This window comes from Microplitis demolitor, chromosome 9, assembly GCF_026212275.2.
Source record: "Microplitis demolitor isolate Queensland-Clemson2020A chromosome 9, iyMicDemo2.1a, whole genome shotgun sequence".
In the NCBI taxonomy this organism is placed as follows: domain Eukaryota; kingdom Metazoa; phylum Arthropoda; class Insecta; order Hymenoptera; family Braconidae; genus Microplitis; species Microplitis demolitor.
The window spans coordinates 13,602,544-13,621,123 of NC_068553.1; the positions used below are offsets into that span (position 1 = coordinate 13,602,544).

General features: G+C 25.4%; 2 protein-coding genes across 2 annotated transcripts; both read right to left on the reverse strand.

Annotated features, from left to right (window-relative positions):
• Positions 1-604: 604 nt before the first annotated feature.
• LOC103575410 (arrestin domain-containing protein 17-like) lies at positions 605-8,614 on the reverse strand. Its single transcript, XM_014445222.2, has 7 exons — positions 8,571-8,614; positions 8,370-8,485; positions 6,511-6,627; positions 3,369-3,577; positions 3,061-3,234; positions 2,575-2,920; positions 605-911 (listed from the first exon to the last, which is right to left on the reverse strand). Exons 1-7 carry the CDS (start codon positions 8,609-8,611, stop codon positions 757-759), a joined length of 1,158 nt encoding a protein of 385 aa, XP_014300708.1. The 5' UTR covers positions 8,612-8,614; the 3' UTR covers positions 605-756.
• Positions 8,615-13,371: 4,757 nt separating this feature from the next.
• On the reverse strand, positions 13,372-17,339 carry LOC103575409 (putative uncharacterized protein DDB_G0287457). Its single transcript, XM_008555181.2, has 3 exons — positions 16,851-17,339; positions 16,156-16,283; positions 13,372-14,957 (listed from the first exon to the last, which is right to left on the reverse strand). The coding sequence occupies exons 1-3, from the start codon at positions 16,919-16,921 to the stop codon at positions 13,783-13,785; spliced, it is 1,374 nt and encodes a 457-aa protein (XP_008553403.1). The 5' UTR covers positions 16,922-17,339; the 3' UTR covers positions 13,372-13,782.
• Positions 17,340-18,580: the final 1,241 nt, after the last annotated feature.

Sequence of the window (18,580 nt, forward strand, 5' to 3'; positions counted from 1 at the left end):
TTACACCGCTTTCGGTGTTGAAATTTAACACCGCTGATTTTAACACCTACATCGCTTAGACTTACCCCGGTGATTTTTTACAGTGTAATTATCCATCGTACTAACATGAAATAAGAAACCATTGAAACGAATATTATAAGTTTGATAAACAAAATGTTTTTCAAACATTTATAAATATTTCTTAGATATTAATAAACTTATATTTGTCATAAAGAAATATCTATTACTCCTTAAATAGAATCGCTAAATATTTAAAGGTATTTATTTGATTAAATAACTAATAAACGTCATTTCGAATAAATATGTTCATTGATTTAAAAAAAATTCTTCTATCAGTGCAAAATTATTTTGCAATAGATGCATTTATATATTTATTTCGGTTTAGTTTTATTGCACTTATTTCAACGTGGATTTGTTATAAAGTTTGTAGAAACGTGACGATTGGACATAATATAACCAGTATAGAGTTTCGAGTATGTAATATGAAGTTGAGAATGGGCAAAACACAAAGTTACAGAAATATATTTATCAAACTTCAACTCTCGAGTGGATTTTGTATATAAAATATGTGAATGAAATTTTTTTTTTTCGACAATTGGTTCAATTTTATGTAAAATAAATCTTCGTTAAAATTATATTAATTCAACTCAGCAATTTTTCGCTTGCTTTCGCGGTTAGTATGTATATTTATCGATTGATTGATTTGATTTTAAATGTTATATTTTGATAATTCTTTACTTAATAAATCGTTAATCGTTATTCAGTAGCTTTGACATTCGAGTGTTTAAATTCATAGACGCGGTACATCGGAGAAAACTCTTGGATGCTTTCTTTGTCTCTTTCTTCGTCTGTTTCATCAAGATCGGGCTTCGATGAGCGATATATTCGGCTTCTTTGGTATTTAAGTCGTCCTGTACAATCATAATTTGTTAATTAATAATAAAAATCAGGCTTGAAGTGAAATCTTTCACAAAACTTTGATCAGCAATATATAATAATAAAAAATATAAAATGATAGCGTTGAAAAGGTATATATTTTAATATTCTTCTACAATTTTAATTTCAATTAAAAATATTAAATAATTATTTTTTTTCAAAGTGACCGCCGCTTCAATAATTTAAAACACTTTTGTTACGATTGAATTCTTTTCTGGACTTTAAATGCGTGTATCTTCTGTAGGGGGAACCGGATATAGTTGCTTCACTGATTGGTTGTCACAATAAATAAAAAATCAACCACTCCGCAAATTTTTCCCGTGTATAATGATCAACATAGCATATTTGAAAAAGCACAACTTAACAAAAAAGTTTTGAGTTAATGGATTCAAACAGAATTTTTAATCAGGAATATCTCTATGGTGAATATAAGGGTGGGGGAGAGAGAGGGCGTTTAGATAAAAAAATTTTCTGAACTTAAATTTGAAATTATTTTGTTTTTTTTTCAAAGCTTGAAAATAATCTGCAAGTTGAACCGACACCATATGTCGGCTACGCGCCAAGTGCTCTTCCAGTTGAGCTATTTGAGCTTATGCCATAATCCGTTCAATGTATCTGTATACAAATATTAAAATAATTAAGCTCAAAAAATTAATATTCTGAATTTTTTTTTTTTTTTTTTTTTTTATGAGAAAACAAATGATAATAAAAATTAGCGTATGCGCTACTCTTCCCATAATTAGAGGCGAAAATTTAAACTTTCAGATGGTGGTTTGGTGAAAAATTGTATACACACCCAGGAAGGAAAGTAGAACGTCCCAATCCGCGTGTTTACCATCCTCACCTTTAGCCCGGGTGGACAATTATACACTCGGTTTGGAATGTCCTACTTTCCTCCCTAGATGTGTAATGTACTATTAAGATGAAATGAAAAATAATATCCAAATTTTAGTAGATTTCTTAGAGACCCATTTTGCCTCAAATTAAAATTTTTTATTCTTGGAGCATATGGATTACGAACACATGGTAGAAGACTAGAAAAAGTTAAAGGGGTAAAAAAAATCAAATATTAAAATTTTTTTCGGGGGACCCATTTTGCCCCAAATTTATAGATTTTTAATTTTCAACAGAAGCGGCATATTGAAACCTCATACATGGTAAGGAGCTGTAAAGAAGTAAAATAAGTGAAAACCACTGAGGATACAAGCTTTTCTCTCTTAAGGGGCCCATTTTGCCCCCCACCCTTTCCAATCAAATAAATATGCATTTTATATAATCATTGGAAAGGCAAACCAATTGCTATGATTCTGCTTTTAATAAATTTCATTACATTTAATCATTAAAAAAATATATCAGATTAAACAGTGCAAAACATTTTTTTGCGATTAAATTCTGTTCCAGGCTTTAAATAGCTATATTTACAAAACTATTGATTTTATTCAATTTTCCATTGATATTAGACTTGTATATACCTCATTACCTTTTGAATAAACACAAGCAAGACCTATGTATCTTGAGTTACTTAGATATCACGAATTATAAATTGAGTATTTTTATTTTAAAAAAAAATGAGCGGTTTAATTTTTAATTAATAAATAAAAAAAAATATTTGTACTTGGATAAGAAGATTTCCATCACCTTTTTCAACATTCAAAACACTTTGCTCTTTACTATTACGCGAATCATCGCTCAAATCAATAGGATCTTCATAATTTTTCAATGGCAAACTTCCAATAATAATATCTATCCGTATTTTCAAATTCTTATAAAAAATTTTGTAGTACCATTCATTAATATCAGCAAAAGCCTCGATTTTAAGCTTGTATTCAACATCAATAAGGTTACAAATAGTACCAGTCGGCGGAATTGCCGGGACGTCAAATTCAGAATTATAAACGTTGTTATTTTTATCAATTGGCTGTTCAATTTCCACAACTATTTCTTTGTGTTTACGAACATTCTCCATTGAACGATACAAAACGACCTATAATAAACAGACGAATCAAATTTATTGACCGGAAAATATATTAACACTAAATGAATAAATAAAATTAAAATAAAAACAGTTGTACATTTTTATAAAATTTCAAATATTTATTCTGTTTGTTTGTTTTATAGTATTACCTTTTTTAATACAACACGTAATTTTTTAAATTCAACGTTTGATTCATTTTTAAAATTAACTTTCAATGGAATTGTTTGTCCTGGTACGTATCCACGTACTGGAAGGAATACTGACACGGTGAATGGCTCGGCATGTCCCATTAAAGTTTTTGTACAATTTTCACTTATAGGCAACTGCAAATTTTCATTGTTAATAAATATCTATAGATATTTGAGAATAAAATAAATATAGTGAAGTAGATTATTACAAAAATTATTAAAAAAAAAAAAAAAAATAAAAAACAGTGAAATAAAATAAAAATTCATACCGGTGCGAGTGGATGATTATTCAAATCAAAAATAGGTGCTACTGTAAATGGCAGTGTATCGGAATAAATTTTTAAATTTTCGTTTGTATTCAAACTAGCGCATATTGAGTAACGTACGCGTCCATATCGACCCTCGAAACTGCATGGCAATTTTTCTGGCAGTTGTAAATTAAATGAAAAATCATTGTTTTTTATTTCAACATTTGCGTCTATAACAAATAACAACGTTATTATTATTATTATCATTTATTTTTTTTTTTTTTATTATTGAAATAGAAAATAAATTCAAGCTGCCCCGGCCTAAGTTCATTTAAGTGTCCTGTATAAGGAATTATCATATGTACTCACATTATCTATATTATTAATTGAATAAGGAAAATTTTGTTCCCGGCATATCTGTATGGTAGAATTGGTTAATGTTATTAAATTTGGTATCGTTAGAAAGGTTTTGACTTGAATTTGTGCCTTTTCATAGTTTCAACTCTTTTTTATTATTAATCATTGAGATAAATTGATTTATCTGTATCATTCGAATTACATTTTAATTACGCGAGAAAAAATACGATCGTAATTATTTTTTTTAAATAAATTAATACTCTAATTATTCTGTTACTAAATATGACTGAATGTCACTGAATAAATACTATATTATTTATATCGCGTTACTTATTCCAAAATGACAAAGTTTCATATTTCCATTTGGTTTTAGGAAGCTTCACAAAGCCAAAAAAGTGTGCACAGAAAAAAAAGGATTCATTGACACATAAAATCTTTACTCGCCTAAAGAAAATTTTTACTTACCCCAAGAAATTTTTCGCATTGTGAATTAAAACCAAAAAGTTATTTAGAACTAGAAAAAATTTTTTGGTGCAAAGAATTATTTCTTGACCAAAATAATCTTTTCTCGCTCCAAGAAAATTTTTGTATTGAATTTATGATGCATGAAATTTCTTGGTGCAAATAAAATTTTTTTTGGCAAGAAATCGTTTTCTTCTGAGTATTTTATAAAATCAGTAGTGATATTTGGGCAGTCACGTAGTGACTGCAGGTTACTCGTCTATATTATTAAGAGAATAAGGAAAATTTTGTTCCAGCCATATCTGTATAATAGAATTCGTTAATGTTATTAAATTTGGTATCGTTAAAAAGGTCTTGACTTGAATTTGTGCCTTTTCATGGTTTAAACTCTTTTTTATTACCAAGTATCGAGATACATCAATTTATCTATGTCATTCGAATTACATTTAAATTACGCGGGGAAAAAGATGATCGTATATTTATTTCCTTTAAATAAATTTATAATTTAACTATTCTGTCACCGAATATAGCTGAATATATATAACTATTATATATATAATTAAGAGAAAATAAGAAAAATTTAGTCTATGCCAATAAATTCTATGATAATAAAAATTAAATAAATTTAATTTGGTATCAGTGAAAAGAAATATATTAGATGACTAATAAAAGAAAAGTTTACCATGTATAGATTTTTTTTTTGTCAAGAATCTCATGATTATACAATTATCGAAATCAATAGGTTTGCGAATTAATGATGAGATTTTGTCTTACTAACTTTCAATGACAATAAATATAAACACAAGATTTTAGAGTGAATTTTAAAGTAAATATTTTAATGAACAGTTAAATTTATATTATATTTAATAAATCTGGCAGTAATACACGGGCAGTTATGTAGTAACTGTAGGGTGCTCGTTTTCATTATAATTGTAACAAGTGAAAAAAAAAAAAATTTTTTTTTTTGCGAACACTACCCATACAAAGTTTGGAAATCGGCCCTGTATCGGGACATTACCGGGCCAAGAATGTCGATTAATGGCTCAGCAATGGTAATTTTTATTGGCCGATAAACGGCTTATAGTCAGAATGATAACCTCGGGCCGTTAATGGCGCTCGACTATCGGCCGATTAATGGCAGCCATCAATCAGCTAAGCAAACGAATAAATTAAATTTAAAAAAAATTTCTTTTTTTAATTTCTTAATAGAATTCATAATCATTAACGTTTAAACTATTCGAGTGGGGTTAATGATGTGAAAAAAACTTGGTGAAAATTCTGGTGGGCTCTGGGCGCGAACTGCCGTCCTTCTGATTGCTGGGTTTGAACGCTGGCTACTGGACAACCTGCTAATGTTGAACTATTACTTTTAAATGATCTACTTATTCATTTTACTACAACTACTCGGTTTTATGAAATGTAAAGAGCAATTTAATTAATATCATCGATTATTTAAAACAAAAATAAATTTGTACTATATTTATTATAATTAATAATTTTTTAAAAATAAAACTTACTAAATTTAATTGATTATTTATTAAGAACCCAATGGAATTATTTTGCTCTACCACCATTATTAAAAATGACATTTACTTTTAAAATATATGTCTTATTTTTTAATTAAATTAATTTTTGTAAGTTAAGTTATAAAATTGCGGTTGTTAATTGCAAATAATAACGAATTAAAAAATGTTTTAATTGTTACTTGTAAATAATTTTAATCGGAAAATTAAAATATTCATTAATTAAGACTTAGTTTAATTAAAAAACAATTATTAATTAAATAAAACTGTAATAATTAGTTATTTGAATAATTAATAATTGATAAGTAGATTTTTTCATTTAACAAGAATCAACACATCTCACATTTCATTTAACAACAAACACAGTTTTTAATATTTTTCTCGGATATTTAATATATTTTCGCTCTGATCTGAGTTAAAACTCATCAAAATCTTTATTTTTATCACTGGTGTTATAGATTTGTGTCTCAATTTATTTATTGTATTCAACATAATTGGGAATAAAAATTTAAGAACCGCTTGTTTATTAATGATTTCCAATTCTCAAATTTTCAAACTTTAACATAAAACGTAATTTGGTAGAGCTTGAAATGCTCATAAAAAAATAATTGCATACTTGCCCTTACTAAAATATCTCAATTACAAAATTTTATAGTTTATATAAGTAATTGTTTATTGTTTAAAAGATTTAGTCTGATAATTGTTCTGTTCGTAATCAAGTTGTTACTGATGTTAACGAAAATAAATTATCTCATGAATAAACTTGAATCGGACTTTGGCGTTTATTACTAGAAAAAATGATAATAATTCAATTTGATTACCAATTAAATCAATTTCTTCATGTAAATAAATTTCCTCGGTTTTAAATCTTCTTTTAAATCCAGCAGAACGGCTTGTGAAATGTACTTGTGCTTCTCCTTTGCATAATACTTTGATACCTATATTTTTATACCGATTCGTTAGTATTAAAGACTGGAACGTACTTATACTAATAAATTTTTTTATATATCAAAGTAAAAAATTAAATATATGGGGTATAAATTATAGACTTTGATTAAACTTAAAATTTTTTTAAATATTTTTAAAAGTACATAAATACCTAGTAGATTTGAATTATTTGGACATCTTAAATCAACTATTTTCATTATGTTATCAGTAAAAGGGTAAAGTAGGTCATATACAAGTTAAAAAAAAAAACAAAAAATATTCATAATAGAAAATTAAGAGACAAAGTAGGTCAAGATTTTGTTTTTCTTTAATGAGAGATCTAGGCATAAGGCAAATTGGAACATTTGAAATTTTGAATATAAGATGAAGTAAACAATGTAAAATAAACAAAGATGAAGTAATTTTCATCAATCATGTTCTAATATCACCTCCATTGAAACTGTGAATTTCGATGCTTTCTTTGACAGTTTAAACGGACAATTTCAAACTCATGCAATCTAGCGTGCAGAAATTGATTAGTTTTTTTCCTACACTCAATGAAAAATTAGTATATAACACACCAAGAGCGAAAAGTAAGATATTCCAACTCGCGTGTATAAATAGTATATTACACATCTAGGGAAGTAAAGTAAGAAATGTCTCAGATCACATGTAATTGTTGACCGAGACGAAGCCGAGGTCAACAAACATGAAATCTGAGGCTTTCTTATTTACTTCCCGAGGAGTGTATACTATTTTTGTCGTCGACGGAGGCGGAAAGCGGCAACTTCGTTTTGCACAGCGAGACGAAAGTTGACGCTTTCCGCCCAGAGGCGTGAAAAAGAATAGTGAATGAAATACGATTTCCTTTGGTGTGTAATATACTATTCTATAGAACAATATTACCTGTTCTAACTATATTACTATAGTGATAAAAAAAAAAGAACAAACCTGAAATCGTTGAAAAGAATTTTTATCAAATAATGTTACAGCGGGATAAAGTAAAATTTTTTTTCCTATAAAATTTCATTAAAAATATTGTAGTAAACATTTTTTCGAATAGAAATTTTCATTTCTACTCACAATAAATTTTTTATTAACAAAGAGAATTTTACCTATGAATATTATTGAACATCGGTTCGGTTAAATTTTTTTACAAATTATCTGCTAAAAATAATATAGAATAATTCACTTTTGTTTCGAAGCTTACGAAAGAACAAATATTTTTAATTAATTACAATTTTTTTGTATTATAAAAATCCATTATTAATTACTTTATTTAATTAATTATTTCCTCTGTATAAAGATTTTTTTCTCGTTCTTCGTGCGCAAAATAATTAAATATTAATACCAATTAAAATAATGAATATATATGAGTAGAAATAGAAAATAAATTATAATGTATATTAAATATATTACTCCAATAAATAATTTAAATATTCTAATAATGAAATTTAAAACAATAAATGTTAATTAAATAAATTGCTAACGTGTGACCTGATTAAAATTAAATTTCTGATAAAAATTTAATTACACAAAATGGAACAATAAATTTCATGAAATCCGTCTTATATCATGGGTTACTACAAATAAAAAAAAATTAGGTCAATAATAATTATCGTACACATTGAAATCGATAGTTTTTGATACGCAAATATTAAATACAAAAAAAAATAAATAAATAAATTTGTGACTGGTTTATAAAAATTTATGATAAATAATTAATAAAATAAAACAAAATATTAATACTTACTTGTAATAGTTACTGGCGAATTGAAAATAATACCAACTTTGCCAGTTATTATTTTACCGCTGTAATAAATATCTTGGGCATCGTCTAATAAAACATTGAAATGTTGCACTCCAATCCTGTAATATTTATTGATTATTTAAATTTGATTTATTAATTACTTTGCGATTATTGAAATTTAATAAATTTCATTTTCCTCATTACCTTTCTTTGATATTGACAGCTATATTTTCAATCGTCGACATGTTAATTATTTCATTATTACAGATCGAAATAAATGTTCTATATCATTTTAATTTAATTAAATAATTCCATATAACTGATATAACTTAACGTCACTTTTTATTTTTTAAATATTTAAATGAATTTTTAAATGTTGAGTTTAAAGTATTTAAATATGTATGCAATGTAACTGGAAATTATTATAACTTTTGATAACTTCATTCAATTTACTGAATTTTAAATAAATAATTAAATTATTATATTATTTTTTACTGATTTTAGTTCAATAAAAGATGGTTTTAAAAAGTATGCGAGCTTGTACGAACAAAATAATCGAGACAATGATAAAAATTTGTTGACAAGATTCCAAAATTAGCGGCGCGTTGAGTCGAGAGCGCATGCGTTTTATAGGAATCGCCAATATCGTGGCGTCATTCTGGCGGCGGATTTCTTGAAATCATCCCCTATGCCAATATTTTTATTTTAACTTTATAAAGTACAGAGAAAATGCAGAGTATTTAGAAAAATAAAAAAATTAATAAAAATAAAAATTTGATAGGGTTTTTAAAAAATAAATGAAATTATAAATGTCATAAAATATTGGTTTGCAGATAATCAGTAGATACGAAACATACCATAAAGTAATAATAGTTTCTTGTTACATGGTAGAAACAAGTTTGGTCGCAAAGGGAATATGTGAATTATAATTTTACCACTGTGGTGTCAAGTCGACTCTTATAGGGATCATATGTTTGTTTTAACATGCTATGACCCCATTGACAGTATAATATGAAAATTTATAATTATATCTACCAGGGTTAAAAAAATAACTTGATTTTGACTTACTTGACTTGCTTTTAACTTAGTTAATTTGATTTTGGCCACACTTACCTTTTTTAACTTAAAAATTTAAGTCAATTAAGTCAAATTAAAGTCACGTTGACTTGGATTTGACTAAAATGATTTTAATTTCAGTGAACTAAGTCAAATCCACGAAAACATGACTTTAATTTGACGTAGTTGGCGTAAATCGGTACCAAGTAAAAAAACTTAACCAAAAGCAAGTCAAAACCGAATGTGTTTTCATATCTTAAAATATGATTTTCATTTATTAAAAAAAGAACTTAAACTTGGCTTGGTTTATTTTCAATTTTTTAAAATTATGCCGAAATCAAGTTATTTTTTTGACCCGGGTATGTAAGAATATGTGGGCGGGGTAAAATAAGAGATAATTTGGCATTATTACTTTTATGCTATAAATGGCTCCACTTAAGTAAAAAACTATTGAACAATTCTATCAATAAATTTTCTATTATATTATTCAAAAATTGTAAGCTCACTATAGTACTAATCTTTTTTACTGTAAAATGTTAAAATGCATGTATCTCATGAACGATGCACTTTAGCAATATAAGTGTCACGATCGATTTTGTCGAGCACAAAATTTCCTAAAAGATTGGTCCTATGCATATTTTTTGTAAGATGAACCGTTTCTTCACTATTAATAAAAATAAATGAAAAAAATGAAAAATTGACTTTCGGAGCTGATACAATCGACATGGATTGAGTTAGACCAAAACCGCTTTATACACTTTTAAAAAGCAACAATTGAAAACTCTACAAATGAAAACTGGTTTCAAAACAATAGCTCAAAACCGGGCTGTTATAATTATTTAAAAGAAAAGTTATTCGATTTACATGCTTTTTAAATGGGAAAACTTTGATGCTTGAGAGAAGGTACTTAAAATTCAAATTAAGAGCTGAAATTTCCAAGGAATTTTTCTCTCAACATAAATAACAAAATTTTCTTGTGAGCGCTAAAAAAAAGAATGTTCGTTTTAAATGGAGCACTCTAATATATATATATATATTAGACCGATTTAAAAAAATCGGCTATTTTTTTTTTTTTTTTTTTTTTTTTTTCCAAAAACACTCAAAAATATCAGTAGGATAAAAGAAGAAGTCTGTTAAAATTTGAGCCCATAGCATTAATATTAAGTACTCCCTGATTGCAATTTTCTATTTCCCATTTATATAACATGGGAAAAAAAAATTTGTAAGTTCGGAGTTTTATACCTCGGTAATGGCTTATTGTAAAAATAAGCCGAGGATACATTTTTGTAGGAAATATGACGCTCTACAAAAAAGGTTTCTTATGATTTTTTGATAAATCTATCTGTTCAAAAGTTATCAGAGCTTGAAGTTAAATTTATAGCATATTTCGAGATCTTTTTACTTTTTCGGCCAAACTATCAGACTACCACAAAATGTCGCAAGACCTTTTTTGTAGGCAGTTTTATTTCTTACAAATTATCTTTGATAAAGTTTTTTAAAATTCTGCATTGTTTTCTAGTTATTTTTATTTTAATGTCAAAATCTTAAAATCGATCCGAATATTATTTTCTTAAGAGCTTGACATTAAAATGAAAATCACTAGAAAACAATACGGAATTTTAAAAAACTTTATCAGAGAAAATTTGTAGGAAATAAAAATGTCAACAAAAAAAATCCTTCAATATTTTGTGATAAATCTGATAGTTTCGCCGGAAACATAAAAAGATCTCGAAAATTACTATAAATTGACTTCAAGCTTCAATAACTTTTGAACAGATGGATTTATAAAAAATGATAAGAGACCTTTTTTGTAGAGCATTCAATTTCCTACAAAAAGATGTATTTGTCTATTCGATCTATTGATCTGTTAACGAGTTAAAAACACTCAAATTTAAAAAAAAAATTTTCCGAGTTATTTAAATGGGAAATCGAATTTTTTAATGAGCTAGGTCTGTAATTGGCATATAATTTCTTTTCTTGCGCGAAAAATTTTGGTTTGTGTTGAACTATGAATTCTTCCACATGCACTTAAAAAAAAAATGTTGCTCCAATACGACGCACCCTAATATAGATATAACAGATATATTCAGTGGTAGGATAATTAAAATATTAATTTATTAATCTCAAGTTGTCTTGAAAATTTATAGAAAGTTTGATTAATTTTTAAATTAGTAAAAAGAATTAATAAAAAAAAGCCAGAAGTTCATTATAAAACGTTTTTTGTCTCTCCTGAAAAGTAGTAGTTTTTGAGATACGAGGTTGCGTCAGAAAACCCTTGATATACTTCATTAATATTTGTATTGAAATTTTTATTAAAAAAATAACAAATCCTCTAATTCTGAGTCATCTACGGAACAATTAACTACATATGACAGCGAATTTAATTAACTTTGTTTGATTAAATTAAAAAGTTAATTAATTTTACAAAATCAATTACTTAAGTTTTTTATCCGCAAAAACAAATATTATTATTTAAATGATATAAATTTTATAATTTAATCAATAATGCACGCATTTATATGTACACACCTGTTAAATATATAATATATGTACATATATAGAGAATGTGAAAACGCAATTTCAATTTCATTTATATATAGATTACGTATGGCAAATCAATGTGTAACGAGAAATTCACGTGGGATCATAACTTATATTGAGAAGGGATGATCAAATTCGCTGCCTCATTGTATCAAGCATTTGGACATTGGTAACAGCACTAAATGGAGTTAGTTTCCGTCATGTTGAGTCCCTTTGCACATTAATACCCAACACACACACATCATCCACACCATGTATTATTTAATATTTAATTAAATTTACATCTTCTTGAACAATAAAATAAACTAAACAGTAATTATTTATTTTAATTTTAATATTATTGATATTTAATGGGTTTTAATGTGAAACGATTAAGAAATCCAACCGGTTCAAGTAATCAGAGATTAAGTGCACCATTTGAAAAAAACGCGAATATACTGATGTATTCGCGAGAGATTTAAACAATAAACAGACATCAAACAATGCTGAATGCTTGTGAATTCAACTCGTGATATTGTTCATTGCGCTGTTATGCATCTACGGGGGTGATTAATGTATAAAAGGCTACTATAGTTTACTAAAAGTGTCTACGTACTGATACTTCAAGTCAAAATATATTAAACAAAGTAACAGGACTCATATCTATTACTTTTACTTCGTAATTAAGAAATAATTTTTTAGTAGATAGCATACCTCTTTTCAATTAAGCACGGCAACGTCAACTTCTAACCGTTATATTAGTCCTCTTAGTGTAACTTGCATTATAAATTTTCCCATTAGATGTCCGTGTTTAAAAAAAAATCGTTTCAGAAACCTTAATTACAATGAATTTTAAATTTCTCAACAATTAAGAACCTGAGTATTTGCTTACGATGGATTATGACGAGCGCCGACGATACAATCATACAGTACGTACAATTAAATTTTTTTTTTGACAAAAGATAAAAAAAAAAATAAAATAAAATAAGTTGTTACAATTTTTTTAACATTCAAAATTATAGTAAAAGTTATTATCAATTATCATTTATTTATGGTTTGTTAAATTGATTAAAAAGATACACGGACTATTAAAATTGTTCGAGGAAAACAATTACTTTTGAAATTAAAACTTTTTAATGAAACAATTGATTAAAATTATAAAACTTTTTTTTTTATAATAAAACTTCTTCATAAATATAAGATATTCAATTATTATTTTATAAGCAATATAAGTGAATAGCGACCATCTACAATAAGAAATTGTTTTATAAATTTCATGAAAATTTATTAATCGAAGTTAATTAAATTTTTAGCTTAAATAATTAGTAAAATAATTTAAAAAACAATTACCAAATATATTTCTCTTTATTAAATGAAAAATCTTATTATATTATCAATAATTATGTTTAAGTAATAAATAAATTTATTAATTAATCAATTAAATGACACTATCTATTAAATAGATTTTTTAACGTATGTAAATACGGACAAGTTTTTTTTAAATAAAACTGATTATTACTATTTTCAACTACAATGATTGAGCATTTGTACGTGCATTTGTTATGAAATGAAAAGAAAAAAAAATAATTTTTATGTCAAGTGATTAGAAATTAAAAAAAATAGTTTGAAGTATCCAAATTTTTGTAAAAGTGTAAAATAAAAAAAAAATTACAAGTGAAAATTAATTATAAGTGTAGTTCCGTCCATTGAAACGTACTTTTGTACATCAGTTAATTATGTCGAAGAAGCAAATTAATTGAAAACAATAAAGAGAAAATTTTTTTATCAATAAAAAGACAGTGACAATAATTGTTAATTGAATAGTTTAAAAAAATAAATATTATAGTATTTTAAATCTATCGAAATCAAAAGAATTTAAAAAATCTCGATGGCGTTCCTCAGCGTTCCAATATACTTCCCGTGACTTTTCTTCCATTATCACAACTTGGCAACCCCCTTCATTCTCTTTGTTACATTCTTTTTTTTCCCATATTGACATCTCACGACGAACTACTATTTTAAATCCTTTATCCCCGTTCTCTTTATTATTTTCCTGATTATTTTTACCGACAATCGATGATTTTTTAATATTCTTAAGCTTTGGTTTTAGTTGACGAACACTGGTTGAAATAATATTTGTCTCCCATTGACGCAGAATACGTTTCTTGGGAGGCAAAATATTTAAATTAGCCATCGTATCATCATCGATTTTAGCAACCATTGATTCTGATTTTTTCTTCATTGAATTAATTTTACATTCATCATAGTAATTATCATCGATTTCATCTTTTTCAATGAATTTGTGAGATTCTTCTTCAACAGAATGCTCAATTATTTCCTCATGATGAAATTCCGGTACATTAAAACTTTCATTGAATCCTGAATCATCACCACTTCCTAATATTTCTTTATTGTAATAATTATTATTATTATTATCATAGTAATAATAATTGTTATTGTTATTATTATTATCATCGTTAGTACGGTTATTATTGGTGAAATCGCTGCAATTGTTAAATTCATCAGAACTTAAACTGAGGCTAGCGTCAGAGTACTTAACATTATTAGTAAAATCTGATGAAAAATCAATTTCCATCTGAGTATTTAATTGAGTTTGTTGGTCGGTTTCTGGCACCGGCAATTGATAATGGACTGGAGATCGATATCGTAATTGAGGATACTTCTTGCGATAATGAAGCGGCATGTCATCTAAATCATAATTTATTGAACCAGTATCGTTAAATTCACGTACCATTAACGCACATTTACGTTCCAATTTATTTCTAATACGAAGTGATGTTCTCTTTGACGATTTGTAGAATTTTTTTACCCGTGTCTGGGTTTCTGAGGCGTAGAATCGACATGAGTAATTAAATTGATGATTAGTACGTACTTCAGGTGCTTTTGAGCCGAGTATTTGATATTTTTTCTTTGATACGTATGAATTTTCCCGAAGACCTGGATGGAAGTCTTCGACATGATAGTACCAGTCAGCTTTGGTTCGGAATCTTTTACCTGATTATGAAAATATTTTCTTTTAATCGAAATAAATATAATTGCATTAATGAATAATTTGAAAATTAATTATTAGTTTAATTATTTATGAATATTTAAATATTCAATTACGAGTAATTAATTTTTATTCAAATTTCAATGTAATAAAAAAAGATAAAAGTTAATTGGTGATAATTTAATTTGATTTAAGATAAATAATATTTTATTGCATTGTAGATAACATGTTGTATGGTAAAATAATACGGACGATTCAAATTTCATGTTTATTAAATATTAAAAAATAACAAAACTATACCGCTCGTGCCGAAATAATTAAACATCAAATTTAAAGTGCATTCAATAATAAAGTTTTGATAAATAACTATATTTATTTGTTATGAGTTCTTAAATTCTTAGTAAAATATTTTCATTTATTGAGTATGAAATAATTTATTAAATTTTTAGTCAGTAAATATTAATCGAATAATTAGGAATAAAAAATATTAATTTTATTTTTATTCTGTATAAAAATTTATGTCGTTTTGATCAATAAAAAATAGATATCTAAAAACAAACTACGCGAAATAAAGACTTATTGCATTAGAACTCAATAAGTACATTTATAATTTTATATTAAACTTAAATTTTTTTTAAAGTTATCAAACTTTGTTATTATAAAGAACTTTTTAAATAAAACTTGTTTTAATTTAAAAAAAAAAGTTTTGGAAAATTAATTTTCTTTATGAAAGATGATCATAAAAGTTTCAGAAAAATGTCAAATTTTTTTAAATGAAGTGATAAATAATAAGTAAAAATTTTTAATTATCTTTTGATAAAAATTATAGATTTTGCTTGAGAAATTTATAAAATAACAACAATCAAAGATCATTCAGATAAAAAAATAATTTTTTGATCAGAAGAAAACTCGACTCAATTTTTTTAAAAATTTTATCTATTTAATTATAAACATTTTTCAAAAATTAATAATTAACAAAATTTGTCAAAATGAAAATAAAATTTTTCAATAAAAATAATTTGATTTCATTTAAAAAAATTTTTTACTTAATTTTAAAAAATTTCGATCCATAAATTATCCAAACCTCAAGAAAATAAAAAAAAAAAAAAAGAAAGAAAGAAAATAATGAAATTTGAAAAAAAAAAGATAAAAGTAAAATTTTTTGATTCTAGTAAAGAATAACAAAAGTAAATTAATAATTACCACAACACTTTTTGTTGATTTTTTCCGTGTGAATTCTTATTTTATGACGTTGCACATTAAAATTTCTTTTACTTGAATAAAGACATTCATCGCATCGATAGAGTTGTTGTTTTCTACCTCTTTTTTTTCTAAAAAAAATTAAAAAAATAGTCAATTATTAATCAACGTAAGAATTATTATGATTATGGAAGTAGCAGACATCAAACAGTTATGATCCTAAAGATAACCGACAATTTTAAATTTAAAAATTTTTTTTCAACCAATAAATTACAAAGAAATAAAAAAAAATGGACATGTAGAAAATTTTAAAAACTACAGGTGCAATTAAAAAAATTTTTTTTTCTGTTTATAATTTATTGTTTTTAGAAAAATCAAAAAATTATTTGATGTCTGCTGAATTCAGTATTATAAACAATTTTGTAATTTTTTATAAACAAGTTACTTGTAGTAAAATAAAATTTTTCGAACAAACAAAAAAAAATTTTTTAAAGTTTTTGATATACAATTTAAAATTTTTTTTTCAATATTTTAGCCGTATATTTAAAAGAAATACATTTATTTATTATCTGTTACTTTCAGTATCATCAATTATTGACTACAATTAAATAACAAATGAATTGCGTTTAAAAATTTAATTTAATCACGACACTTTTAAAATAATTCTTTTAAAATTCAATTAATTATATGAAACTTACAACACAAGACAATTAACAATATTATCCACAGTACCATCTGCACAATTAATTACACTTTTATCAACATCCATTTTAAACAAAATAAAAAAATAATAAAATAACTTATTTAAAATAAAAATCAAAATCACAACTGTCTGACACAACAGCGCGATGCGAACTAAAATAATTAAATAAATTTTGTGGTATAGTATAGTAAAATTAAAATATATTAAATATAAATATATTTGACATACGACACACGTCGTTACATTAGAGAGACACGCACTTTGATACGAGACTGAACACTAAAGACTGTCCCGAGTCGAGAGAATTAGTTGCTCTGGACTGAAATTTACAAATGAAACTCGACTGACATGAGTAAGACATAAGATAGGACCAATCGCGTCAACAGAATGGAAAATAAAATATATCAAAGGGGCACCGTCACCTTTACTTGGCAATAGTTGGATTTCGATATTTCACACGTGCCGTCCGGACTGAGCTACCACACACGCACTCAGACACTGCATTACTATGACAAAAAAAAAAAAAATAGAAAAGACAATAAAATCTTTGAGCCTGGAACGTAAACATTTAGGTATTCTTATTCTATACAACATATATATATATATATATATATATATATATATATATATGTATATATATATATATATATATATATATAATATACTTAATACCTACAACAAACAAAGTGAGTAACGTACACTATTCGATATTATTTTCAATTTGTTACCGGCTCGTCTTAAATAAAAATATCTACATAAGAGATTTTAAGTATGGATTATGTTTAAGTTCATATTGTTTATAAAATAAATTTGAATAGGATTAAATTTAAAATAAAAATATATTCCAAAATTAATTCATAAAATAAAAAAATTTCTGGATTTATCAAAATTTTTAAATAATTATTTTTGAAAGAGATTTAAATTGATTATTAATTTATTTTCGGAAGTTGAGAAATTTTACAATTGAAATAATGATAACGAAAATTTTTATAGTTAAAGGGATTAAAATGTACTTGATAATTTTTTTTTTGTTATTAGAATTTAGTTTTTGGAGACTAACAATATTTTAACTTTAAAAATCGTATTAACCATTTTCTTCTTTTTTTTTTTTATTACACAAATTCAAATTTCTTATAATAAAATTTAGATGAAGTATATGTGAAGGCAAAATATTCGTTACGTGATTGGTCGAAAGTGAAAAAAAAAAAATATATGTACGCTAGTATTTGTTAATTTATATTTTGAAATTAAAGACTTTTTGATTTAAAAAATTGTATAAAAAAGTTTCTTCGAAGGAATTTAAAAATTTAACTATTATGACTGAAATTTAGAAGTACAATTTTTAAAATAACTACAAAAGTAACAATAAATAAATAAATAATTTTTCTCTTCATTTAAAATATTCATATTGTTAATTGAGAACTCAAAAGATCAATGATTAAATTAAGAATGTTGGAAAAAATAAAAAAAAATAATTTATTCACAAATCAAATTCACAAAAAAACTTGAAGATATATTTGAGTAATAAATGAGTTTCGATTTCCTCAATGCTATAATTTATAGAATTAGTATTATTATTAACCCTTCAATGCTCGTCTTTTTAGTACCTTTCAATTACTCGTTGAAGCTATCTTATATATTCCCAATATCTATATTCATTTACATTTATAGTTTGCATTGACTATTAGATTGCACACATCGATTACTTTTTCTTGGAAATGCAAT